This window comes from Equus asinus, chromosome 12 (genome assembly GCF_041296235.1).
Source record: "Equus asinus isolate D_3611 breed Donkey chromosome 12, EquAss-T2T_v2, whole genome shotgun sequence".
NCBI lineage: Eukaryota > Metazoa > Chordata > Mammalia > Perissodactyla > Equidae > Equus > Equus asinus.
Window position 1 is genome coordinate 85407139 of NC_091801.1, and position 26918 is coordinate 85434056.

Sequence of the window (26918 nt, forward strand, 5' to 3'; positions counted from 1 at the left end):
ACCAATGACCGCCAGGGAGGGGGGAGGGTTCGCACGCGAGAAGAGTGATGGACATGGGCCCCAGCCAGTAGGAATGGAAGACAGGACTGAGTGGCGGGTAGTGTCGCCAATGGTTATCGAGCTCTCGATCCCGGCGGCTGGAGCGGGCCATTCCGAGGCGAGGGGCCGGGCCTTACAGACGCTTGTTGTTGTCCGGCCGGAGGAGGCAGAGGTCGGTCGGTCGCTCGCTCGCCAGGGCGGTCTGTGACGGTCGGCGGGCAGGTCTGTCGCGATAGTCGGGCGCCGTGCAGGGGCGAGACTATGTCGCGGTCGCGGCCCGGGTGGGCCGGCAGGGCCGGGAGTAACGGGCCGTCGCCGCGGAGCTTCTTTTTCCGGAGACAGCGCGGCCCGAGCGGAGGCCGCGGCGCCGCCCTCCGGTCCTGAGGAGCCCGCGCTCCCGTAGCCCGCCCCGCCTTCTCACCCGCGCCAACGCGTACCGACTGGCCCGGCCCGGCCCGGCTGAGCGCAGCAAGCAGGTAGGTTGCGCCTGCGCCGGCGCCGCCCGGGGTCCCGAACTACAGCCCCCAGCAGGCCGCGCGGCGAGTGCGCGTCCGGGCGCACGGCCCCGGGCGCGTAGTGCGGACGGGCCCTCCGGGGGTCGGCCCCGGGTGTGTGGCACCGACAGGCCCTTCAGGGGTTGGGGCTTCCTCTGCGCCCGGGGTCCGCTTGTGGAGGAGGGCGGAGGAGCCTCTGCGTTCCCTCTCTCCCTCGCCGGAAGGCATCCTGCAGAACAGGGAAGAGCGCGGCGTCCAGGCGACCGCAGGGGCGCTGGTTCCTGAGCGGGTCTGGGTTCTCACCCTGGCTGCGGAGCCCGGCCGGACGGGCACGGCAGGAGTCCTGTTCCTTTGCGGGCTCACAGTGACCCCCATGGTGGGTGGGCTTCTCTGTCGAGATGGGAGTGTTGAGGGAGAGACTAAGCCAGCAGCCTCAGGGTGAGCAGCAGCCCCAGTGGGCCTCCAGCCGGGCCCCAGAACTCCTATGAGGTGCAGGGGGCGTGGCTGAGCTGGGGCCTGGACCTGCCACTCTCGGGTAACAGGATCTCATCGCCTCTCCTGCCAGTGCCGAGGGCTTGGAGAGGGCTTGGGAGCAGGCTGTGGGAGGGACCCAGCTTGTTTACAGCGGCTCCGCTTACTTGGGAGGAGGGCTGAAGGTGGAGCCCCAGGGCCCAGATACCCATGGACTGGCCTCCCACCCTCAGGTAGCACTAGCTCCTCGGAGCACAGGGCCCCCTTCGCAAGGACATGAAGCTGTTGGAGAACTCAAGCTTTGAGGCCATCAACTCGCAGCTGACCGTGGAGACTGGAGATGCCCACATCATCGGCAGGTGAGGCCAGGGCTCTGGGGGCTGGTGTCTCAGAGGTCACTCTGCCCTGGCCCCGAGTTGGACCTGAGGGGTGGCATGCTCCATGGTCCCGCCTGCATCCCATAGGATTGAGAGCTACTCATGTAAGATGGCAGGAGACGACAAGCACATGTTCAAGCAGTTCTGCCAGGAGGGCCAGCCACACGTGCTGGAGGCACTGTCCCCACCCCAGACCTCGGGCCTCAGCCCCAGCAGGTGAGCCAGGGCAGGGCCTGCCCATCTGGGGCTGTGGAGTGCAGGGCAGTGCTAGACTGACACTTGTCTCTGTGCAGGCTGAGCAAGAGCCAAGGTGGCGAGGACGAGAGCCCCCTCAGCGACAAGTGCAGCCGCAAGACCCTCTTCTACCTGATCGCCACACTCAATGAGTCCTTCCGGCCCGACTATGACTTCAGCACCGCCCGAAGCCACGAGTTCAGCCGGGAGCCCAGCCTCAGCTGGGTGAGGCTCCAGTGGGGGACAGGACCTGCAGCCCTACAGCTGTTTGCATTGTCTTCCCCCACTTTGGGTGGCCCCTGGGCTCTGTCTGGTTCATGCCTGTTCATGCCCAACTGTGACCATCCTAGGTGGTGAACGCCGTTAACTGCAGTCTGTTTTCGGCTGTGCGAGAGGACTTCAAGGCTCTGAAGCCACAACTGTGGAACGCAGTGGATGAGGAGATCTGCCTAGCCGAATGTGACATTTACAGGTGGGCTGGCATCCCTGCATGTGGGCCCTGAGTATGTGCAGCACTCGGGGCCTCACACCACCCCTCACTCCACACTCCCCAGCTACAACCCAGACTTGGACTCAGACCCCTTTGGGGAGGATGGCAGCCTCTGGTCCTTCAACTACTTCTTCTACAACAAGCGGCTTAAGCGGATTGTCTTCTTCAGCTGCCGCTCCATCAGGTTGGTGCCTGTTTCTCTTCCACCCAGTTCCCTGTTTGGCCCACGTACCGTTTCCCCAGCAGTGCCCCCCTGACTTTGTCCTCCCTGGGGCCAGCAGCAGGCCAGGGGTAGGCAGTCCTAAGACCAGTCCCCCTCACCCCCTCCCAGTGGATCCACCTACACTCCCTCGGAGGCCGGGAATGAGCTGGACATGGAGCTGGGAGAGGAGGAAGAGGAAGAGGAAGACAGCGGAGGTGGAGGCAGTGAGGGCGGACCTGAGGAGACCAGTGCCATGGAGGAGGACAGGTGTGTGATGGTTTTGTGGCCTGATTCCCTGGAGCCTGGGGTGGGCAGAGCAGGGTGAGGCACCCTCTCCCTGCTCTCCTGGGTGTTGGTTCCTCAGGGCTCACCATGTGCTGCTCTTTGCCAGGGTCCCAGTGATCTGTATGTGAGGAGAAGAAGCAGAGGCCCCAGCTTCACCCAGCTTCAACTAGTGCCTGGACCTGCCCACCTGAGGGGCCCCAGGGCCTCCCCACCTGCTGGGAGACCCTAGTGCTGCCGCAGCTCCAGCGCAGCCCAAGGCCACGCCCACCTAGCCCTTTGGCTCCAGCCTATCGCCGGCCACTCGCCCCCACAGGCTCCTGCTACCCACGCTGTGGTTGGACTGGACAGCACGGCACAGGGCCTGGTGGGAAAACCCACTGCCCTGCCCAAACGAACTGACACAGGCAGGGACAGCTGGACCACAGAGTTTATTTTTGTATTTTGTACTGGGTCAGCCCTGGGCCTGCACACTCCAGCCCAAAGGGCCTGAGACCCAGCAAGCTGGCCCCAGCGGTCATCCGCCCTGGGCTTGGGCTGGCCCCTGGCGCCCACCTGTACCCTCTCCCCCCTCGCCCTTTGGGCAGCGTGCACTGAGTGTCACTTTGCTGCAGCTCGTTTGTTTCCAATAAAAGTTTCTGTGACTTAGTGTGGACCCAGGTTCCCTGCGGCGTGGGGGGTGGGGCCTGCGTCGAGGGCGGGGCCTTCGGCGTCCGGTGTCCAAGCAACGGTCGCAGGGGCTGTTGAGCTGCCTGGACCTGCAGCTGCTGAAAGAGACATGGATGTGTTCGGTGCAAGCCACCGCTATGCAGGAGAAGGCGACAACCCGATTCTGGACCAGGACCTGGATGATCCTGACGGCTATGAAGAACCGGACCCGGGGCTGCTTGAGGAAAAAAATGGTGAGGTGGCCTGGCCTTGCCCCCCAGATAGCCCACCTGAAAGCAGGCCTTACTCAGGCGCGGGTTCTGTCCGCCAAGAACGCAACGCTCCCCAGGCTGTCCCGTACCCTGCAGGGCCCTGCAGAGGGCTCCTGGCTGCCAACAACCCCAAAGGTTAGGTGCCCAAGGCCACACAGTGACGGCGCTTCCACCACCGGCCCACAGAGTCGTTCTCAGAGGCGCTTCCGCGGCTTTTTACCAACCCCTTGCGGTGGCAAAACCTGACCCTGCGAGCCCGTGCCCGCCAGTTGTGGCTGCTCCTACGTACAGGCCTCCATGACGTCGTGGAAAAGGTGTGGCTCACCTTGGCATCTGCCTTGAGACCTCTCTCCTGGTTCGGCTCTTCTCCTAGGGGTCCCCAGCACGACCCCGGCGGAAACCTCTCTGCTCCCCTGGGTGGGTGCACTGCCTGCCCCCACTCCCCCTATGTTGATTACAGGCCTGTACGTCCCATCCCGCAGGAAAAGAGAGCCGAGCTGAGTGTGGCGCGCTTGACGCACGGGCTGGAGCCGCTGCGCCGCCTGGAGGTGGCAGCTGGGCTGTGCTCAGTGGCTCAGGACCCGGTGGGCAGACGCTTCGTGGCACTGGATCGCGCAGGCTGGCTGCACCTGCATAGAGAGGACGGCTGGGCCCGCGAGAAGCTACTGGCCCCCGTCGCGCTCACAGGGCTGGTGGCAGTGCTGGGCCCACTGGGCACCGTGGGCCGCTTTGTGGGCTGGGGCCCCGCGGGGCTGGCCATACTCAGGCCGGACCTCAGCTTGCTGTGGCTGAGCCAGCCAGGAGGGTTGCACAGGGCACCAGGCCGCGAACCCATCTGCTGTCTGCCGGTGCCGGACCTGGGCCTGCTGCTAGTGGCGGAGGCAGGCGACAGCCTGGCGCTCTGGAAGTTTCGTTCAGGAGGTCGCCGCCTGGTGCAGCACAGGTCACCTCTGCAGCTACCGCCAAGCCCCATGGGTGCCCTTACGCGTCTAGCTCTGGGGCCCCTGCCTCCCGACGACGTCTTGTGCTGCTTTGCGGCCTGCGGCTCCGCCGTGCTCACCTTCAATCTGCATACCTGGGCTCTCATAGATGTGCAACGGGATCTGCACAAAACGTGAGGGGGGTGGGCAGGGACATGGGGAACATGAGGCGAGTCCGCGAGGGAACGCCAGTTATGGCAGGGACGCAGGCACGCACACGAGGCGGTGCTGAGTCCGCCCGGCCTTCCTCTCCCCACCAGCACCATCTCCGACCTGGCGTACTGTGCAGCGGCAGAGGTTATGGTGACGGCTTCCTGGGACAGCACTGTGAAGGTGTGGGAGTCTGACTGGCAGATCCGGATGGTGTTTGTGGGCCACACAGGTGCGCTCTTGGGGCCCATTCTTTCTCCACCCTGTGTGCAGCCTCCGAGGTCCAGAATTTCCACCGGCTCTAGCCATGGTTCTCTGCACTGGCTGCAACCCGGGCTGCTGGCTCCCCTTCCTTCAGTCCCTGGTGCGCCCAAGTGACCTGCGCCCCTCCCGCAGGCCCGGTGACAGCTATAGCCGTGCTCCCGAACACGTTCCTGGTGCTGTCGGCCTCGCAGGACCGGACGCTGCGCACGTGGGACCTGCAAGCTGCGGCACAGGTGGGCGAGGTAGCGCTGTGTTGCTGGGTCCAGGACATGCGGTTCCGGCGCGTGAACCGCCTGCTGGCGCCCGCCGGCCCCGGCTGGCCGGTGCTGTCCTTGCGCGAGAGCAGCTTGGAGCTGTGGCGCCTGCGCGAACTCTACTCACCCTTGGCGCAGCTGTCTGCGCCGGTGCTCCACCTGCAGGTGGCGCCGCCGCTACCGGCGCCTCCGCACCCGCCGCTGCCCGCGCGCCTCGTGTGCGCGTGCGCCGACGGCTCGGTCTACCTGGTGTCAGTCGCGACCGGGCGCACCGTGAGCGCTCTGCTGCTCGAGCCCAACGACTGCGCGGCCGCCGTGGCCTACTGCTTGCCGCGGGAACAGCTGTGGCTGCTGACCCGCGCCGGACACTTGGTGTGCGCCAACGCGGCGCGCTGCCCCATGCGCGTGCTGCACCGCGTGTGCCCTCCACCGCCCCCGGCGCGCAGGCCCTGCTGCCTGCACCTCTACAGCCACCTCATAGACCCCAGTAGTGCATTTGCCATATGGGAGATCGTGCGCCAGCGCGGGGGCGAGCTGTGCCGAAGCGACATGGCCTGGGCCTGGAAGGACAAGAACCGGTGAGTGCCAGAGCCATCAAGGGCCAGGTGTGGCGACAGGGCCCTCGCCAACAGGCTATTGTTGCTCGTAGGTACCTGCCCATGGTGGGGTACACGGATGGCACGCTGTCGGTGCTCGAGTGGCGCTCGTCAAACCCTGTCTTCCATACGGAGGCACACAACCCCAGCCCGGTCACTGCCATTGCGTCCACCTGGAACAGCGTTGTGTCCTCGGGTCAGTACCTCTCCTCCCCCATAGCTGGCCTGGGAAGCCCTTCCCTCCCCAAGGGCCCAGCCCTGGCTCTCGCCCCGCAGGCGGAGACTTGACAGTGAAGGTGTGGCGGGTCTTCCCGTATGCTGAGGAGAGCCTGAGCCTGCTGCGCAGCTTCTCCTGCTGCCACCCAGCCGTGGTGCTCTGTGCACTTGGGCAGCGCATCACTGTGGGCTTTGAGGACCCGGACAGCGCCACCTATGGTTTGGTGCAGTTTGGCCTGGGCAACAGCCCACGCTATGATCACCGGCCCCAGGATGACCCCATGGACCACATCACCGGTGAGGGGGCAGGGCAAAGGTGAAGCCTAGGCCACCATATGGCTCTGGTGCCTGATGCTGAGCCCCGGCCCCCAGGCCTGTGCTGCTGCCCCACACTCAAGCTGTATGCCTGCTCCAGCCTGGACTGCACCATCCGCATCTGGACAGCAGAGAACCGCCTGCTGCGGTGGGCTGTGGCCGGGAGGGCGGGAGGGGCTGGGAGTCTGGTGGGCTGGGAGCCTGGGCTCTCCTACCTCTGCCCCCACCAGAACCCATTGGCTGGAAAGGGGAGAGAGGGCCTTGCACCTGCTGCTGCCTCAGTTTTCTACTCTGTGGAGCAGGGCTGGACTCTTGCCCTGGACACCCCTCCAGGCTCCTGCAGCTGAATGGCGCCCCACAGGCCTTGACCTTCTGTAGCAACAGTGGGGACCTGGTGCTGGCTCTGGGCTCCCGCCTCTGCCTGGTATCCCACATGCTCTACCTGCCCACATCCTACCTGGTTAAGGTGTGCAGTGAGCACAGGGTGGGCAGGGTGGGGCTGCTGAGGGCAGACGAGCCCCCTAGGCCAGGGCTATAAGCTCCTTTCTCCTGCTCAGAAGCTGTGCCGGAAGGCCCCTGATGTGGTAGATGACCCCCCACTGCCGCTGACAGGCCAGGAGTCGCTGACTTCAGCCCAGCTGCAGCAGCTCGCCAACCTGCATAGGGCGGCCAGTGTTAGGTCTGCTAGCAGGCCCACTGAGCTGTCCTGGAGGCCCCTACCCAGCTCTCCTGCGTCAGGGCCTCATATCCCCTACATGAGGCTCCAGGGCTCCTGGGCCGCCACAAGCCTGTCCCGGCCCTGGCATCCCCACTCCTGGCTGTTTGCTGTGCCCTGCCAGGGGCCTGGCAACCCCCTGGGTCCTTGTCCCAGCCTCTGCCAACCCCACCGGCCATGCTACCCACTGTCCCACCTGTGCTCATCCCTGTCTGCAGCACGGCGTTGTCTTTCATCCATCACCAGACAGCAGCACCTCAGCAGCCAGTGTTGGAGGAGGTGGGGTGGGTCCTGACCCCCTCACCACCCCAGTACCCTACCTTTGTCCTCTGCCCAGGCTCAGGCCCTCCCCTTCAGTTCCTGGGGCAGGCCTGGGATCCCTGTGGTTGTCTGGGCAGCACATGGCAAGACTCAAGGAAGAATGGGCTGACCCCTGACCCCTACCCCAGGACTTGGAAGCTCTAGTTTCCCGGGACCGAGACCTTCGGCAGCTGAGACTGGGGCTGGTGGTCCCAGTGGCCCGGCCCCTACCATCCTGGCAGCAGCGCCAAGAGGCCTTTGATAACTACCTGCGTCTGATTTACGGCCCCGTCCTGCTGGTGAGTGTGGGGCCTCCCCCAGCCCCAGCCCTGACCCCAGACCCTCCCTTCACCCTGGGCCTCTGACACTGCCTCTCTGTCCTTCCACCCCTCCCAGGGCATTCATTCTGAAAGAGAGTCCCAAGAGTGCAGCATCGTGACCCTTGCAATGGAGAGAGAGACCTGCGATGTGTGCACCCTGCCCAGAGTTGTCCCCAGTCTTGGGCAGGCTGGGGTCTGCACTGACACCCCAACAGCCTTGCCCCCACAGGGCCTAGGGGCCCTGGGCCGGGGCTTTGCACGCCCTCCCCGAATCACCTTGCCCATACCACCCATCCTCCGGAGGGTGCACAGCATGGCATCCCAGGTGAGGCCTCCCACCCCTCACCCTCACCTTGTGCCCTCTGTCCCTCATACTATGACTCCTCCTCCCATGCCCCAGCTGCTGGCCCGCTCCTCCCTGAGCTGTGAGCTGGGCCTCAGTCTGGACCGGCAACTGCAGTCAGAGCAGTTCCACCCGGAGAAGCCTATGGCCTTGGACCCATCCTCCTCCCACCTGCAGAACAAGGTGAGGGGCCAAGGCAGGTGGGGTGCTGCCCACCCAAGGGCAGAGCTGCAGGGACACTGGGGTCCATGCTCAGCTCTGAGCCTCTGTCCTGTCCTCAGATCCCCCTGCTTCAGAAGAGGCGGCCCAGGGAGCTTCTCTCCAACCTTGGGGGCTTCTTTCCTGCCACCATTCAGTCCTACAAGGTGAGACCCCCTTGCTCTCCTTAGAGGCACCTCCCTCAGGGGGCACCCTTCTTGTGCTCCCCATCTTCCTTCTGCTGCAAACCTTTGTGTCCAAATCTGACCTGAGGGCCATGCTCACCTGCAGCCCTCCTCCACCCCACCTGGCCCAGTTTCCATGCTGCTTCTTCTGTGGGCCCTGACTCCTTGCGCCCTGGGAGCCGGCTGCCATGGGGCCAGGGACTCTCAGAGCCAACACTGGGCAAGTCTCGGAGTCTCGGAGGCCTGGGAAGCACAGACTGGGGGGTGGAGGGGTAGGGAGACAGAGCCTCTGCCAGCTGGTTGGGCCTGTATTACCCCCTTCAGTGAAAGTGCTGGGGGGGCGAGTCTCCTGTGGACTTTATCTGGGAGACCAGAGTCCCCTTCTTCAGGGGAGCAAATTCAACGGGAGCTGACCCCTTGCAATCCCACCAGCTCCCCATATTCTCCCACCTCAGATGCCCAGACAGGCCTCGGCCCCTCCCCGACCACCTATCTGGCATTCTTACCTGCTCAGGTGGGTCACTGATCCTTCTAGCTGCTGCAGCGTCTACCCAAGCCCTCGACAGCTCCCTCTCCAAGCTCCTACCCACCACCCCATGCTTCTTATAGACGTCCCTGCTCCAGGGCTGGGGGTTGAGTCCTGTGGAGAGCATGTGGGGTGTCAGGGTTCCCCAGAGGCCAGCGTTGCCCAAATTTCTCTCCTGCGTTACCACAGTTGCTGGCTCATGGACTGTCCTTCCACCTGATTTCTAAAGTTTCTCTCTGCCTATCTGTGTGTCGTGGGCAGGGGGTGTGAGCCCAGTTCAGCTCTTGGAGACCTGGCAGGCAGAGCTGGGTTGGTGGCCGGGGTGCTCTGCCAGGGCGGTCTCTGGGATGGGGTGGAATTCAGGTCCTCAGCCTGCCCTGCTGTGCTCCCCCTGCAGTACTTGCCAAGGCCGATCCGCTTCCCTGGCTGCGTGCCCAACTCTGTGGTGCTGCAGCGGATGTGGCTGCCCTGGGAGGTTGGCCGCCTTGGAGCCCTGGCCCAGCTCACCAGCCGCCGCCGCAGACCTAAGGCAAGGGGAGGGGCTCAGGGAGGGCTCTGTGGGAGGGGTCCTGAGTCCCTGCAGGGTGCCAGCGGCCACTCAACACTCTCCCCTCTGCAGCCACGCCCAAGCCTGGACAGCCTGTGGCAGCCATGGGTCATTAGACGACGCCATGCCAAGGAGCACCAGAAGCAGATCCAGTGGTTGGAGGAGGAGGAGGAGGAGGAGCAGCAGCAGGATCTGGATCTGGACTGGGCCTCAGATTCCCTGAGCCCACATGGAGAGCTCTCTGAGTCAGAGGAGCCAGAGGCTCAGGTAGGCACCCTAGGCTGGGCTTCGGGGAGGAGCAGACAGAGAGAGGCAGAGCCTGCAGCTTTCCCCCTACTCCCTAGAGCTCAGAGGACTTGACCCCGAAGCCCACGAGCTCCCAGGACACTGCTGCCGGGACCGAGACCTACTATGGGCATTCGTTCTGGGAAGAGCGCTACGGGCATCTGCCCAGCTTCCTGCATTTTTTTGTCTCCCAGAACTGGTTCAAAAAGCTGTTCCCCATCTTCACCCTGGAGGTTTGGGGGAGTCTCGGAGGCCTGGGAAGCACAGACTGGGGGGTGGAGGGTAGGGAGACAGGAACCAGGTTGGGGCAGGGCAGGGTTTCAGCATGTGGTCCCCGCAGGCGTACCCTGAGGTGGGCACGGTGGAGGGCCTGGCCTCTCTGTTCACTGACCTGCTGAAAGAGGCCTCCTGGGCGGACCGTGTGTACATCCTGCAGGCACTGCTGAGGCTGCTGCCTGATATGAGCAAAGACCTCTGTAGCCGGCTGCAGGGCATCCTCCTGCGCTTGCTCAACCTGGACCAGCCCCCCAGCTTCGAGGTGTGCCCCTAGTCCCGCCCCGCCAGCCCCACCCAGGGCTTTCAGCACCCATCAGGCTCCCCTCCTCTGCGCTCAGGACAGGACACAGAAGCACTTTGTGATGCTGGCACTGCAGGTGCTCATGGCCTGCTCCATGGAGTCCCGCGAGGCGGTGCTGGAACTCATGTCCTTCTTCCTCTACTCACCAGCCTCCTGCCAGTGAGTCCCACTCTCTACCCCACCTTCTTGCCAGCTGGGGGAGGCTGCCAGATAATCCACCCACACCTGTCCCAGGCCTGAGCTCAAGAAGCTGCTGGATGCGCTAGGCCTCCAGGACCCACAGGGCTTCCTGTTTAAGGACATGATGACCTGGGTCCACAGCCAGGACCTCGACTCCAAGGCCACACTGCGCAAATGCTGCTGCCAGAAGCTGGAGGAAATGATCCAGCAGCTACAGGTCTGGGCTGGCAGGGGTGGGGCGGGCCGCCTGCCAGTGGTGCCTCTTGCCTTCTCCCAAGGCTTTCCCCAAGTCCAGCGGGGAGAGCCTGGTGAGGCTGACAGGCTCCTTGCCTCGTTCCAGCTCTGTGCATCATTTGTCCTCCATGATCCCCCTCTCTTGGGATCTTCATGCTCTTCCCAGGGAGGGAGCCTGCAGCGGGGTCTCAGGCTTGGAACCAGAGGCAGCACCACTTGGACCTACTTGTTGGGGGAGGGGCAGCCTCTGCCTTGGGCTGGGGTATGTTCTGGACTTGCCACCTCCTCCACAGATGGAAATCCTGCAGCTGTCTGAGATGCCATCCAAGATCTCTGAGACCTCAGCACTTCCCTCTCCTCCCAAGGAGGGCCTATCACAGATTTCGATGGTCTCTGGGATGCCCATTCACATCTCTGTGACACCCTCTGTTCAATCCCGGATGTCCTCACTGGTGGTCTCGCCTGGGGAGCCAAACTTGGCCACCCCAGAGGGCCAGGCTCAGCAGATGCTCTCACAGCTACGTGTTTGTCCGACGAGACGCAGGATCTCTGAGATACTGCCACACTTCTCCTTGCCTGGGGTCCACTTGCACTCCTTGGCACTGGCCACACTGCCCAATGAGCCACTGCCACTGGAGCAGACACGGTGGTCACAGGTGCACATGCTGGACCTGGAGACAATCGATGCGCTCAACTTCTTCTGCAAGCAGCAGGCACGGCAGCAAAGCTCCCTGCCTGAGACCAAGAGCCTGCGCCTGAGTGCACAGCTGAGCCTGTACCCACAGGTGCCCGACACAGTGGTGCCACAGCCCCGGGATCAGCGGTGAGTGGGCCTCAAGGCTCCAGGCACAGGCTGGGGCCGGGCCTACATGGGGCGGCTGAGAGGCAGGCTGAGCCAAACCCACCTTCTTACCCACCAGGCACTACCCCTTCTTCCGGCTTCAGGAGGGCAAGGTCCAGGGGTCTCCAATGAGACTGAAGGGTGAGTGGGACAGGGGTAGAATTGGAGCTGACCTCTACCCCAGCCCAGGTCCCACTGATATCAACCCCACACCAAGCCCTCACTGTCATGCTGGCCCCCAGGCCAGATGGTTTCCAGGCTCTGGGCAGGCCGCACCCTTGACGGCCCCATCCGGATGCTGAAGCTGCCACTTCCACGGGTGGAACTGCAGCCTTTCCCCCCAGGCTGGCCCAGACCTGCCCGTCCGCTGCCCCCACTGCTCCTGCAGCCCACCCTGCAGCGATACTTTCTGCCAGACAACACGGACCCTGGCAGCTACAGCTGACCTGGTTGGCAGCCTTGCCCAACCCCATCCCTAGCTTCCCCTTCCTTCCAGCATGGAGTCTGGGCGTGGCTCTCCAGCCAGCTGCTTACCCCTGGCCAAGGCCTGGGGCTGGAATAAAGTCCAGAGGCTGTGGTCAGCAAATTGGATGCCACCTCCATCCTTGGGGGCCTCTGGGGTGGGCAGGGAGATCCCGTTGGTATGTCAGGAACCTGCCAATGGCCAGTCACATGTGCAAGGCAGGATCTGGGGGCATGGTGGAGTGTGAGGTGGGACAGGATCTGGGGAGTGGGCACCATGATGGAGCAGCATCCCTGGTGGGGTGGGCCTGTCTACTGGGAGAGGGACCCATGGCGTGGGCACATCCTTGCTCAGGCACTTCATCAGTCAATTACTGGGGTCAAGATGGGAGGCGAGACTAATGGGTCAGCAAGTGGCCAGGTATGGAGAGGAGAGGGGAGGGTCTGGGTGCCACGTGGGGAGGGCTGCAGTCATTTGATGCAGGTGAAACCAGGAGTCTGCCAGCACTTTGTTACCTCGAGGCTGGAAGGGAGAAGAATCGATGAAGGGGCCTCATCCAAGAAGCAATGGAAGGGCAGCGTCCTCTGGACCCTTCAACCTAAAGGTCACCAGGAGACAGACCTTGTCTGTGAAGCGCAGGGTCTCAGAGGGCCTTTGCTTCCTTCTGAATTGCCGAGACCTCACAGGGCACTGGCTGCCACCTGTGGGGCCCAGGTGCACATTGGCTGTTGGGACTGCTTTTGTGAAGGGCCCTTTGTACACCCTTCTGGTTCCCTGAACAGAGATTTCTTTCCTGTGAGTATTTTCAGCCTCCAACTTTAGAAATTTCTTCTCAATGGCTTTATGGTTAGAACTGGTCTCCCACACCTTCCCCATCACCCCCAAACTGTGCAGAGGCTCTTCTTATGCGGGTGCCTGGCAGGTGGCTCTTTCCTGGGCCAAGCTGGGCCAGAGGTGCCAGGCCTGGAGAACTGGGGGACTTGACATTTTTATACAAGGAACTGTGCATGCTGAGACAAGCACTGTGAGGCCCACGGGGTCAGCTGCTACCGGCGTTTCATGTTTTAATTATAAAGTCAATAATACTTTTAAAAATGCAAAAGTGAGAAAGTAAGGCTAATTTAAGCAGGTCAAAAAACCCCACTAATCATAAAGGAACACATTAATATATTTCTTAGTACATATTAACATATAATTATTTTTAAATTAAGAAATCTATTAATCTAAATACACCATTAAGAGAGTAAAAAGTCAGGCCACAGAGTGGGAGGAGATATCTGTGATACATGTAACTAAAAATAGCTCATCTCCAAAATATATAAAGAACTTCTACAAATCAGTAATGATTAAAAATCACACAACCCAATAGAAAAATGTATAAAAAGCCAGAATGGGATTTTTTTTTTTTTTTAAAGATTGGCCTCTAAGCTAACAACTGTTGCCAATCTTCTTTTTTTCCCTGCTTTTTTCTCCCCACATCCCTCCAGTACATAGTTGTATATATTAGTTGTGGGTCCTTCTAGTTGTGGCATGTGGGACGCCCCCTCAGTGTGGCTCCATGAGCGGTGCCACATCCGCGCCCAGGATTTGAACCCTGGGCCACCGAAGCGGAGTGTGTGGACTTAACCACTCAGCCTTGGGGCCGGCCCCCGGAATGGGATTTTTCCTATAGAAGAAGTCAAAACAGCAGGTAGACGTATATTTCCTCCACTTCCCGTGACCTTAGCAAATCACCTACATTCCCTAAGCCTCAGTTTCCCCATCTATGAAATGGAGGTCAGAACGCTGACTCCTCCCAGGGCTGCAGGGAGGATTAGACGAACTATGATGTCTAAAACATTCAGGAATAGCAACGGGCACAGAGTGTGGACATGGCAAGCACAGCTGGACCCTTCCTCCCATCATGTGAAGAGTAACTTTCAGACAGTTTGAAGGTTGGAATGTAGAAAGTAAAACTATAAATACACCAGAAGGTAATTTAGAAAAAATATTAACTTATCCAGAACGCTCAGAAGGAAAGGATAGGCATATTTACTGATTAAAAAAACATTTCTATAGCCATAAAAAAAGACAAAGTTGTCCCATTTGCCACCACATGGATGGACCTTGAGGGTATTATGTTAAGCGAGATAAGCCAGACAGAGAAAGACAAACACTGTATGATTTCACTCATGTGGAAGATAAACAAACACATGGACAAGAGAACTGTTTAGTGGTTACCAGAGGGAAGAGGGGTAAGGGGTGGGCACAAGGGGTGAAGTGGTAAACCTATAAGATGACTGACAAATCATGCACAACTGAAATTTCACAATGTAACCTATCATAACCTCAATAAAAAATAATAATATAAAAAAAATTATGACAAAAGACACCAGAAAATCAAAGACAAAACTCAAAGTAGATCACACATTTAAAAGTAAAACTATAAAAATTTTAGAAGAAAACTTAAGAAACCTTCTGGATCTAGCAATTGATAAAGGGATCTTAGACATGATGCCCAAGGCACCACATATAAAAGAAATCAATAAATTGGACTTTATCAATTTTAAAACTTTTGTTCTGTGAAAGGTCTTGTTAACAGGATTAAAAAGAAAAGCTACAGACTGGGAGAATATCTGCAAATGACATGTCCCAAGACACATGTCTAGAACATATAAATAACTTTCAAAATTAAGTTATTAGTTCAAAATTAACTGTCAACACCAAACAATCCCATTAGAAAATGGGCAAAAGAAACAGACATTTCACCAAAGAGGAGATGCAGATGGCTAATGAGCACATGAAAAGATGCTCCACATCACTAGCCATCAGGGAAACACAAATTAAGAATGCCTAAAATAGGGGCTGGCCCCATGGCCAAGTGGTTAAGTTCACACACCCTGCTTTGGCGGCCCAGGGTTTCGCTGGTTTGGATCCTGGGCACGGACACGGCACCACTCATCAGGCGTGCTGAGGTGATGTCCCACACAGCACAACCAGAAGGACCACAACTACAATATCCAACTATGGACTGGGGGCTTTGGGGAGAAGAAGAAAAGAAAAAAAAAGGAAGATTGGCAACAGATGTTAGCCTAGGTGCCAGTCTCTAAAAATAAAAAAGAATGGCTAAAATAAAAAAAGGCGGCATCACCATAGGCTTGAGAGGATGTGGAGCAAATGGATCTCCACACCTTGCTGGTGGGAATGTCAAATGGTCCAGACACTCTGGAAAAGGATTTGGCAGTTTCTTGAAAACTAAACATACCACTACCTATGACTGAGCAATCATACCGCTGGGCATTTATCCCAGAGACGTGAACACTATGTCCACACCAAAACCTGTACACCAATGTCTATAGCAGCTTTATTTGTAATAGCCAAAAACTGGAAGTGACACAAAGGTCCTTAAACAGCTTAACAAACCTGTGGCACATCCACACCATAGAATACTTCCAGGCAATAAAAATGAACAAATTATGGACACATACAGTAACCTGGATGAATCTCTAGAGAATCAGGATGAGTGACAAAAGCCAATCTCAAAAGATCATATACTGTATGATTGCTTGTATATAACATCCTTGAAGTGACAAAGTTACAGAGATGAAGAACAGATTAGTAGTCGCTGGGGGTGAAGGGTGGAAGGGCTCGGCACAGGGAGGTCTTTGTGACGTTCACACTGTTCTCCACGTTGACTGGTTACATGAATCTAGACAAGTGATAAAATGTCACAACTACACACACACCTTGGTTTTGACATTGTATTAGAGCTACATAAGATATAACCATTGAGCTACCTGGAACAGGCAAATTTATAGAGACAAAGTAGATTAGCAGTCACTAGGGGGTCAGGGGGTGGAAAATTAATGCTTAAAGCTTACAGCGTTTCAGTTCTGGGTGATAAAAAAGTTTTGAAAATATATAGTGATGATGGTTACACAATATTGAGTGTAGTTAATGCTACTAATTGTACACTTAAAAATGGTTAAAATGGCCAATTTTGATATATATTTAAAAGATTTATTAACTGCAAAGAGAAAAAAAGTAACCTGACAGTGAAGAAGTCTGGGCAACTCTACCTGAATTAAATGATCAAAATAAATACCTCCAGGGTCACCTGAAAGGACGCAATGAAAAGAACCCAGCATCACCTCCACGGTATTCCTGACAAAAACGTAGAACCTGAATTTAATCATGAAGCAACCAGACAAAACAAATTGAGGAACCTGATACAAAAAGGCTGGCCGGTGGTCTGTAAGTGTCAAGGGCATGAAGGTCACAGAAAGACTCAAGAGACGTGACAACACCTTTTGCTAAAAGGTCATTATTGGGGTAACTGGTATACCTTGGGAATCTGACTGAGGTTTCTGGGCCAAGGGTATATGGGAGTTCTTTGTATACTTCTTTTAACTTTAACTTTGAAATTACTTCCAAAAACTTTGGATCTTTTATCTTCAGAATACTGAAGGCTCCCTACCAGGTGATTACTGTAAATACTTCCTCCAACCAGTCAAAGCAAGGGCTTGCCCGATGGTCCTCTGGACCCCAGTGGGCCCTAAAGGTGCACATTTTTGTCTCAGTCAAAAGTACCCACCAGGGGGCATCATTTACCTAAATTATCCATAATATTCCAATTCCATTTCTTGAGAAATTTTCAACTTTTATGGCTAGGATCTGTGTCTCCCAAGTATGTGGTTTCCTTGGAGAGGCGGACACTTCCGTGGACTCCTTCACCTTCCTCAATTTCTGTGAGACTTTCAAGCAAGGTTAGGTCGGGATTGAGGCTATGAGGTGCCCTTTCCATGGATCTCAGCTGGGGGCAAATCCTAGCTCTTGGATCTATGACCTACTGACTTTAGAGGCACACTGTTCCCTTGAGTGGCTCTCCTGGGCATCACTGCCCCTAGGAGCTTCATCCTAGCGCTTAGGGTGAAATAAAAATATCACTGACCTATTAAGAGGCTTGTAATCTACGTAAAAGTAAAGTACATAAATAATTCACGAGTTAGGGAATAAGTGAGGGGGAAAACTATATCAGAAAAGAAGAAAGGCCTCAAATCAAAGACCTCAGCTTCTACCTTAAGAAACTAGAAAAAGAACAGCAAATTAAACCCAAAGTAAGCAGAAGGAAGGAAATAGTAAAGTCAAAGTGGAAATCAATGAAATCGAAAAAGAAAATAATTGAGAAAATAAATGAATCCAAAAGATGATTCGTTAAGATAAAGAAAATTGACAAACCTCTGGCAAGACTGACAAAAAGAGAAAGAAGACACAAATGACCAACATCAGGAATGAGAGAGGTGACACCACTACAGATTCTACAGATTTTAAAAGGATAATAAGGGAATATTATGAACAACTTTATATTACCGAATTCAACAGTTTAGATGAAATGGACTAATTCCTTGAAAGATACAAATTACCAAAAGTCACCCAAGAAGAAAACGACAACCTGAAGAGCCAACTGCCTATTAAAGAAATTGAATTTGCAGCTAAAAAATCTTCCCAGAAAGAAAATTTCAGGCTCAGATGGCTTCACTGGGGAGTTCTATCAAACATTTAGGGAAGAAATAATACTAGTTTTACAAACTCTTCCAGAGAATGGAAGAGGAGGCAAAACTTCCCCAATCCTTCTGAGGCCAATACTACCTGGATACCAAAACCAGACAAAAACATTACAAAAAAAAAGAAAAGTACAGACCAGTGTCCCTCATGGACATAGATGCAAAATAGAATACAACAGTATATAAAAATGAAAATATGACCAAATGGAGATTATGCCAGGAATACAAGGCTGATCTAACAGAGAGTCAATCAATGTAATTAATCACGTCTCTCTCCTAGGGAAGATGGATGTCTGCCCAATCCAGGAAGAGGGCCAGTGTAATCGGCCTGCTAACAGTGACTGTTCCCCCAAAGGAACTGGCCTTATTGTGGGTTCGATGTTTCTCCCCGTGTGACCCACACCCCAGCCCCACACCTCCGAGACGCGCGGCTTCCGGCTGGGCACCCGGTCCCACAAACCCCCGGGCCTTGGCGTGGCCCCGCCTCCGCGCGTCGGTGCCGCCCCTTGCGCAGAGTCGGTGGCCTCGGATTGGTCGCTGCGGCTTCCGCTACCCTCATGGGCGTGGCCGCGGCCCATGTGGCTGCACCCGGCGGGGCTGAGCCCCCCGAGCCCCTAGGGCGGCACAGGTGATCGTCAAGGGCTGGTCGGTATGGGGGAGGCCGGGGCGGCCACGGGGTCTTTGGCTGGTGGCGTCGCAGCTGCAGGGTCGCCGATGCCGGAGGCTGACCCCGAGGCGGAGGCGGCGAAGCTGCTGCCCTTCTTGGCGCCCGGGGCGCGGGCGGACCTGCAGACGGCGGCGGCGCGGCACGTGCTGGCGCTGACCGGCTCCGGGCCAGGCCGCACGCTACTGGCCGGCCAGGAGGCGCTACTGCGGGCGCTGGTCGAGCTGGCGGCGGCCCCGGCCCCGGCCCCGGCCCGCGACGCCGCCCGCGCGCTCGTCAACCTGGCCGCGGACCCCGGCCTGCACGAGCCGCTGCTGGCGGCCGAGCCCCGGCTGCCTGCCCGTCTGCTGGGCCGCGCGTTGGATCCACAGTGGCCCTGGGCTGAGGAGGCGGCCGCGGTGCTGGCCAACCTCAGCCGCGAGCCGGCACCGTGTGCTGCGCTCATGGCGGCGCTGGCGGCCGCAGAGCCGGAGGAGTCAGGCCTGGAGCGGCTGGTGCGCGCGCTGTGCACTCCCGGCTACAACGGCCATGCGCCCCTGCATTACCTGGGGCCAGTGCTCTCCAACCTCAGCCAGCGTCCTGCAGCGCGCGCCTTCTTGCTGGACCCCAACAGGTGAAGCCCAGGGAGCCCGCGGGGAGGGGGTGGAAGTGAGCAGGGACGGCACTGAATGGTCCCTCCCTCCAGGTGCGTGGTCCAGCGGCTGCTTCCCCTTACTCAATACCCAGATTCCTCGGTGCGCAGGGGCGGGGTGGTGGGGACGCTGCGAAACTGCTGCTTCGAGCACCGTGAGTGGCGTGGGGCGTTGTGGTGGGAGGGAATGGGGGGAAGAGCCTGGACTCGGACCCTCTGGACTGGTCCCCATTCCTGTTTTCCCCCAGGACACCACGAGTGGTTGCTTGGGCCTGAGGTGGACGTTCTTCCTCACTTACTACTGCCCCTGGCTGGGCCTGAGGACTTCTCTGAGGAGGAGATGGAGCGTGAGTGGCTTGGGTGGAGCTTCAGGGTTGGCTGGGCAGGAGGGAAGGCCAGTAGGGAGAGAAGGAGAAGGAGCTGTCCAGATCAGGAGCCCTTCTGAAAGGGCTTCTAGTTGCTGAGCACAGATGGGCTTACAAACGCAGGGTGTGGCCTGGTGGCCCAGTGCAGGGATCCAGTGACTCCCACATTCGCCCCTAGGGCTGCCTGTTGACCTGCAGTACCTGCTGCCAGACAAGCAGCGAGAGCCTGATCCTGACATCCGCAAGATGCTCATTGAGGCCATCATGCTGGTGAGCAGGGATCTTGCCACGTTAATGCCACCACCCCTCAACACACATACATGAACACACTGACATCTGGGTAACTTCTGCCCTCTCCCAGCTGACAGCCACGGCACCTGGTCGACAGCAGGTGAGGGACCAGGGAGCCTACCTGATCCTGCGTGAGCTGCACACCTGGGAACCAGAGCCTGATGTCCGAGCGACTTGTGAGAAACTCATCCAGGTGAGTGTAGGGTTTGGGGGAGGGGTGGATATCCATGGTGTGCCAGCCAACTGCTCACCTGCCTCCCTTGCTGGTAGGTGCTTATTGGAGATGAGCCAGAGCGTGGCATGGAAAACCTGCTGGAGGTGCAGGTGCCTGAGGATGTGGAGGAGCAGCTGCAGCAGCTCGACCGCCAGGAACAGGAGCAGTGCGTGCGGGAGCAGCAGGAGCGGGAGCTGTCTCCGGAGCCACAAGCAGAGGGGGCTGCAACCACCTGAGGCCCCTGTAGCCCACCACCAGCTCCAGGCCCACCTTTGCTAGCCCATCAGTCCAGGCCTCCCAGACCAGGCTTTCTTGCAGCCACCTACAGGCCTCTGGGTCACCTTGCTTGGAGGCTGTGCCCTGCTGAAAAGCAGAGCTACACTTAAGCTCCAGGTCCATGCTGAGGGTTCTAGGGCAAATGCCCAATAAACATTAGAGGGTTGAGGGCACCTCCCTGTGCCCTGTTACGTCCAGCAAGAAAGCAGGTTGCTCAGAGGAGCACTGTGGAGCCAGAGCTGGCCAGGCCCTCTGACTCTCAGGTACCTCTAGGGGTGTGGCTAGTGGAGCCATGAGCCTCCTCTTAGGCATGGTGGTGGGGCTGCACAGCAAAGCACTGCAAGGCTCAGAGGCCAGCTGGAGCTTCCAGTCCCAAGGGTGCTGCAGGCGTTGAGCATCGGCAGGCACCCATGTGCAAGCAGTGCCCCTTGCAGCCAGTCCCACCCCGAGTCCCTCCATCCTGGGGTCCTCAGCTTGTCCTGCCTGAGACCCAACCTCAAAGGGATGCCCTCTTGAGACTTTCACCAGCCACAGTCTGTCCTGGGGTCTCCTAGGGCTGCACCCTCCTGGCCTGTCCTTGGAGCATTTGTTGGGTGCTGCCTCCCCTTCATCCTCTTCAACTTTCTGCTTGACCTGTGCCTTGGCCCTGCCCTCAGTTCCCTGTCAGCTCCTCAAGTCCTGTTTCTTAGTCCTGGACTGACCTGATGCCCTCACTCCGCCAGCTAGCTAGGCCCTCTCCCTGGTCAGCTCCCCAGAGCCCCTTGCCTACCATGTGGAGCACCTCCCTGGGGTGCCTGCAGCCTTGCCCTTTGCCCAAGCCTTTCCCCTAACCACCCTCTGCTCCCTTGGAGCCCACTGTGGGCCCAAGAACCTGGTTCTCCCCTGTCTCCATGTGTGGTCCCCCCAGTTCTGCAGTGGCCAAGCTGAGCCCAGTAGGATGTCAGTATGGCCCTCATTCCACTGTGCTCCCTTGCTGGGCTTTCCACCAAACCTAGTGCCATCTTTCCCACAGGACCCTTGCACCCTGGTGCTGGAGTGCAGCTCTGTTCCCCAGGAGGTCCCAACACTGCCCCCCCCCCACACACATGTCAGACCTGGTACTGCCTCCAAAGCTGGGAGTCTGCTCCTGTCGAGGGTGGGTGCTTCATGGGTGCCAGGTATCCCTCTTCTACGGTCTTCTCTGTATTCCCCCTCCCCCCAATTAAAAATGGCATGAAGGTGTGTGGATTCCTACTTTCCCTGGATAAGGAGCTCTGCTAGGTGCCCCAACGCCAGCTGTCCTCTTTCTACACTAAATCCGCACCCTCGGCTCCACAGAAGAAACGCTTTATCTGGCCTCGTTCCCGCCCACCCGCCTGCCCTCAGTTGAGCAGGTAGTGCCCAGGCATGTTCCTGATGGCGGACATGGAGCACAGGGACAGCAGCTGCCTAGAGGTGCCTATCCCCAGACTGGCCGCCACCGTGCTCCGGAGGCCCAAGCCGGAAAAGCCCACATTTCTCCTCTCGGGTGGGCCACCGGGGGCTCGGGCGCCGGGCCAGAGGCGCGGTCTTGGGAGGTGACCTGCTGCTGGGTGCTCTGAGTCCTCGCTGGGCTCCGCGTCGTCCATGGGTGCTGGAAGCTGGGACTCTGCCGGCAAGGGACAGCAGTTAGGGGTCCCGCCGGGCGCTGAGGGCCCGCGCATCTGCTTAACCCGGGGGATCCGGCCACACCTAGCGCGGAGACGAGCACGGTGCGGAAGAGCGCGTGCGCGGCAGGCAGCATCCAGCAGTGCGTGGCCACCTGCTGCAGACCCAGGCGTGCGCGCGGGCGCAGTTGGAGCAGACCTCGGATCAGGTCCTGGCACTCTGCGGGCGAGGGCTCACGGGTGCTGCTTCTGTGGCTTCCCGTCGCCCGCCCTCTCGAGACCCCAACCCGCGCCCATCACCGCCAACAATGCTGGCAGCTTGGATGGGTCGTCCCATTCAGTCCTCGCAAATGGCTGGAGGGCGTCCGCGTTTCACCGATGGGGAAATTGAGCACAGAAAGGCGAGGCGGCTTGCCCTGGGTTAGTGCAGAGGTCCGGTTCGAGTTCAGTGGGGCTACTGCCGTTCCTGACTGCGAGTCTGGGTCAGGTCCTCCCCGAGCCCAGCTTCCCTTCACGGCAGTGGGTGGACAGTCCATTTCCCAGCTTGGGCTCAGGGATCCGCCGCACAGGACGCCCCTTCTCCGGACCCAGGTCTCTTGCTGCCCACTCTCCAGGCCCAAGCTGGTACTTAGGAGGGACACAGGGTGGAGGCACTCACCTGGGGATAGGCCTGGCGGGAAGGTGGGGCCACGGCGCATCAGTTGCAGCATGCGGTGGGGCTGGCGCTCCTTGAATGGCAGCTTCCCGCTCACCATGGCATAGAGGATGACGCCTCTGGGGGCACGGGCTCCTCAGGGTGTGCCCCCTCCTCTCCCCTCCCATGGGTCTTGGCCGGAAGCCAGGGGGTGCCCACGGGGCAGCACTCACAGGCTCCACAGATCGGCCTGCTCCCCGTTGTACTTCTTACTCATGAGAATCTCTGGGGCTGTGTAGGCCACAGAGCCACAGAAGGTGCTCAGCAGCGAGTTCTTGAGCCCGGACCGGTTGGCGAAGCCAAAGTCTGCACAGGGTGTGCAGGGAGGGCAGTACAGTGTGTGAGGCTGTAGGAGAGAGGGGGCTCCGGAGGGGAGGCTGTGGGGCAGATGCGGAGCATGTGGGTGACTGCCATTGTAGCTGTGGGCAAAGGTGGGGTTAGGCCGGTGGGGTCAGGCTGCGGGTCAGGGTGGGTTGTAGGCCTCCTGGGAGGGTTGATGGTCAAGCCAGGCTAGGATCAAAAGTCTGGAGCAGGCCAGTGTAGAAGCTGTGGGCCTGGCTGGGTCAAGAGTTGGGGCGGGCTGGAGGTGAGGGTGGGGGCTGGGCTGCAGGCTCACCGGTCAGCTTTAGGAACCCTCGGTCGTCCAGCAGGATGTTCTCACACTTCAGGTCCCTGCACGGGGAAGGGGAGATGGGGCTGGGCCTGAGCTCAGGTGGGCCTCTCCATGCAGGTGGGTGGGTGGGCTGGATGACACCCTCACCGGTGCACGATGCCTGAGTTGTGGCAATGGGCCACAGCGCTGACCAGCTGCCAGGACAGCCTACGGGCCTCCTCCTCCTCCAGCCCTGGGCAACAGCGGTGGTCCGACACCGCATTGATGTGCTCCAACAGGTCACCGCGAGCCGCCAGCTCGAGCACCAAGTAGGAGCGCTGGCTGTTCTGGTAGGTCTCATACAGCTGCACCTGCCAGACCCCCACCCACCTGCTATCACCCTAAGGAGAGGCTGTCTAGTGCACGGGATTGGAGTCTCAGAGAGGGGTTGGGCCTCAAGCATAATGGTCCCATGTGGGGAAGGGGGTGGGTGGGGGGCGGGCAGCAGGCATGGTGAGGGCTGGCTGCAGGGGATGGGCAGGATGAGGATGGGCTATGTTGGGGTCTCTGCCCACCACATTCAGGTGCTTGTAGGTAGCATTGAGTGATGAAATCTCACGGGGCAGGAACTTTCGGGAGAACTCCACAGGAGCCTTGGCAATGGAGATGATCTTGATAGCCACCTGCAGGGGTAGACAGTGGCCACTGTGAATGGACCACAGTCCCTTGGGGTAGGATGTGGCAGGACAGGCCCCATGTCCTTTGTGCACATTGCTGAACTTGGCAGGGGCAAGGGCGGGTAAGCAGCACCCTCGGGGGGCAGTGCTGATCTTGTCCCTCCCTGCTGTCCTGGGCACCTACGTACTCAAAGGGTTTGAGAACAGACAGTGGTCAGCTCCTAGGAGCCTTAGCCTCCAGGGAGGATGCAGGACCAGGAGGGAGCCAAAGCAGCTGGGAGGTGCCTGAGCGGGGTTAGGACAGGAACTGCCTGGCGGGCTGGAGGGCTGCCCACAGGGAGGAGGCAGGCCTGCCTCACCATGGTATGGCGCTTGCCCCGCAGGTCGGAGGCCAGCTTGGAGTTGTGCTGCATACGCTCATGCGTGGCATAGGCCAGGTAGACTTTGGAGAAGGCCCCAGAGCCAATCTTCTTGGAGGAGAGCAGGTAGCCGTTGTCCTTGCATTCTTGAACCTGCTCCATGAAGTTTTGCTGGTCCAGCTTTCGCCTGCCGTTGCCCTTCATGGAGGGCAGAGCACTGCGGCAGGGTTTGGAGCCGGCCAGCTCACCACAGGGCCTTGGGGGCAGGAGACAGCTGAGGCCTGACTGGTGTGAGAGGGGGAGGGGCACAGGAGGCCAGGTGGGACCTGAGCCCCCTTGCGGCTGCAGCCAAGTTTCTCAAGACTTTCTGGGACTGGGACAGAGGCAGGGAAATGACCAGAGCTGAGAGCTCCGGGTGAGAGGCTAACACAGCTGTGGACTGGCGTAGCGGAGGGCAGACTCTGAGAAAGCAGGAGCAGATTCTAGAATGGAGGGTTCTAGAGCTTGCACCTGCATTGTGTCCTCCAAGGTGGGGTTCTTCTGTCTCCTAGGACCTACTTGCCCTGGGAACATCTTGTTGGAACCAGCCCTATCCTGCGTGGAGCTCATTCTTTGTGGGGTGAGAACCCCCAAGAGCTAGAGCCAGAGTGAGGCCTCTGTAGGCCATCCTGGGGGTGGCTGGCCACGGAAGGTCTATAAGGGAGCCGGGGGGAGGGGCGAGCAAGGGAAGCGGAGCAGAATTTCTGAGGTGGTGAGGAAAAGGAATACAACATGTGCCAGTAACTGTTTCAATTTGCCCCTTATCCTTGGAGAGGGTACCAAGGTGGCAGCCAGGAGGGCTGTAATAGAGGCTGAACCAGAAGAAGGGCATGGTGGGGGAGCCACCTGGCCTTCCTCTGTTGAGGCCTGGAAGCTTCTGCCCAGGCCAAGGCTTACTGCAGGAGGCCTTTCTCCCAGAGCTCTCTGCAGACTTGGTGACACATCCCCAAGGCAAGCAAGGGCCCCCGGCCTGGGCCCACCTCAAACCCTACAGCTCCAGGGGAGAGGAGCCAACATGGCCCTCCCTTCTCTTGGTCCCTACAGTCTTGTGTGAGCGCTGTTACCAAGGGGAGTAACAGCTAACATCTACTGAGCGCTGTGTGCCAGGCACCATTCTAAGCACTCTTAGCAGCTGCAACTGCCACCTCCTGCAGTCCTGCCTCCATTCACAGACCACACTCCATGTGCCTGTCCCATGGTAGGCAGTTCATGTCCAGGATCTCAAATTGGAGCACAACCAAGTGATGTCCATTTTATGGATGGTGCAATTGAGGCCCAAATATGTCATCTCTCTACTGTAAGCTGCCGTCCTGGGAGTGTCCCACAAGTGCCTGGGTCTTGGTGAAGGCTTGGTGAGTGGTGAGTGTCTGTGGACTTGACTTGTCCTCCACTGGGATTCACGGTGGATGTGGTGTGCCCATGGCGATGAAGGCCTTGGACTGCTCTGACTTGAACCGGTAAGACACATTTTCTCATGCCTGTTGGACCATAAACTGCTTGAGAGCAAGGCTTGTGTTTGGTATTCCCTTGCTCACCCACAGCCCTTGTCTGGCAAATTAGCTGGAACATAGAAAATATGGACAAACTAACTGGTTTGTTGCCGACCTTGGGGTTAGGAAAAGAGAAACTGCTCCAGGTACTTCAAGCAGAAGGATTTAATGCAGAATTGTTACTCAGGTGTTAGAAGGGCTGGGGAGGTGCCATGTCTAGAGCTGGAGCAACAAAAGGGAAAACCATGTGGCTCCGACCCAGGGTGGCTGTGCCGCTGAGCTGCTGCTGTGCAGCCTGGGTGTCCATGCCCCTTCTCACCTTCTCGGCTCCCACCAGTGCCAGAATACAACTGGCAGCCAGCAAGCGTTGTGCAGAGAGATAACAGGCGGGCTCCAGAACATTACCAGCTCAGTGCACTCTCCCCTTGCACAGTCTTTCTTTCTTTCTTTTTTGGCGAGGAAGATTTGCTCTAACATCTGTGCCAATCTTCCTCTGTTTTTTGTATGTGGGTCACCACTGCAGCATGGCCATCAACAACTGGTGTAGGTCTGCACCTGGGAACTGAACCCAGACTGCGGAAGTGGAGCATGCTGAACTTAACCACTAGGCCACGCAGCCGGCCCTGCAAAGTCTTTCTTACCCTCCTCTTTCTCTGCACGCTAGGTTGTCCATCTATGCCACGGAGATTCATTGAGCACCCATCACACGCTGGACTTGGTGCTGAGCACTTGGGAGCAAATCACAGACAGGGGTCTTTCTCTCATAGAGCTTACTGTTGTGGAAGGGAGATTGGCATTAAAGATTTAATAAAAGTTAAATGACAGCCGTGATACATACCAAGCATCTTGTGCATTTGGGGAATGAAGAAGTCCGGCTGAGGCTGGGGAGGGGGCAGGGCCAGCAGGGCATTCTGGGCATTGGCCATGGGGAACTTAGGCAGGAGAGGGAGCCATCCAGGTGTGAGCTTGGGAAAGGCCTCCTCCCTCCCTCCCTGGCAACTTCCACATGCCCTGGTTAATCTGTCCCCCCTCCCACTTGGTGGTGGGGGCAGGGCTCTTCCTGAGGGGCCAGGCATTATGTGCTGACAACCTAGTTCTCTCGGCCTTCTGAGTTCTGTCCCTCTCTTTTGGGGTCCATCCCACAACAGAAACAGGCTGAAGCCCTTCTCTCTGTGGGCCCCGTCCCCAGACTGTTCAGCTGCCACCCTGCCCCAGCGTTTACCTTAGGACCCTCACTTTGCCGCCTCACGCTGTGGCCCACAGCTCTCCACAGAGCCACTCTGCGGCAAGACACAGACACTTGTCAGGCTGTGGATTAGCACTGCTGACTACTTCCTTCTCAAATTGCTCTTCACTTCCTGAGCTTCTAGAATGCTACTCACTCCCTTATTTTTGGTCTGTAAACATGTCCACGCAACTTCAGCCTCAGGGTCTTTGCAGGTGCCAGTGTCTCTGGCCAG

At 58.5% G+C, this 26918-nt stretch overlaps 4 protein-coding genes across 5 annotated transcripts; 3 read left to right on the plus strand and 1 right to left on the minus strand.

Annotated features, from left to right (window-relative positions):
- The first annotated feature begins 98 nt into the window (after positions 1-98).
- MAF1 (MAF1 homolog, negative regulator of RNA polymerase III) lies at positions 99-3237 on the plus strand. 2 transcript variants are annotated; one of them, XM_014858209.3, is made up of 8 exons: positions 99-515; positions 1238-1363; positions 1469-1597; positions 1675-1840; positions 1966-2087; positions 2170-2289; positions 2437-2574; positions 2699-3237. In XM_014858209.3, the coding sequence occupies exons 2-8, from the start codon at positions 1281-1283 to the stop codon at positions 2718-2720; spliced, it is 780 nt and encodes a 259-aa protein (XP_014713695.1). In that variant the 5' UTR covers positions 99-515; positions 1238-1280; the 3' UTR covers positions 2721-3237. The 2 variants fall into 2 exon arrangements, with proteins under 2 accessions (XP_014713695.1, XP_070337977.1); XM_070481876.1 differs by having other exon boundaries at positions 150-515; positions 2387-2574.
- Positions 3238-3358: 121 nt separating this feature from the next.
- WDR97 (WD repeat domain 97) lies at positions 3359-17964 on the plus strand. The gene is given in 23 exon segments (XM_070481877.1): positions 3359-3496; positions 3698-3823; positions 3992-4623; positions 4750-4871; positions 5036-5735; positions 5807-5949; positions 6030-6266; positions 6342-6432; positions 6618-6750; positions 6842-6963; positions 7218-7278; positions 7449-7598; positions 7696-8145; positions 8244-8327; positions 9269-9400; positions 9491-9685; positions 9763-9936; positions 10044-10241; positions 10318-10439; positions 10515-10987; positions 10989-11517; positions 11615-11676; positions 11778-17964. Coding segments are annotated over 23 exon segments (5268 nt in total). The 5' UTR covers positions 3359-3367; the 3' UTR covers positions 11981-17964.
- A 123-nt stretch (positions 17965-18087) lies between these two features.
- HGH1 (HGH1 homolog) lies at positions 18088-21223 on the plus strand. The gene is made up of 6 exons (XM_044780932.2): positions 18088-18818; positions 18891-18991; positions 19085-19183; positions 19380-19471; positions 19563-19685; positions 19763-21223. Exons 1-6 carry the CDS (start codon positions 18193-18195, stop codon positions 19940-19942), a joined length of 1221 nt encoding a protein of 406 aa, XP_044636867.1. The 5' UTR covers positions 18088-18192; the 3' UTR covers positions 19943-21223.
- Positions 21224-21264: 41 nt separating this feature from the next.
- LOC106841855 (testis-specific serine/threonine-protein kinase 5-like) lies at positions 21265-24133 on the minus strand. The gene is made up of 7 exons (XM_070481875.1): positions 23930-24133; positions 23469-23576; positions 23062-23264; positions 22918-22973; positions 22475-22607; positions 22266-22381; positions 21265-21827 (listed from the first exon to the last, which is right to left on the minus strand). The coding sequence occupies exons 1-7, from the start codon at positions 24131-24133 to the stop codon at positions 21421-21423; spliced, it is 1227 nt and encodes a 408-aa protein (XP_070337976.1). The 3' UTR covers positions 21265-21420.
- Between the last annotated feature and the right edge of the window lie 2785 nt (positions 24134-26918).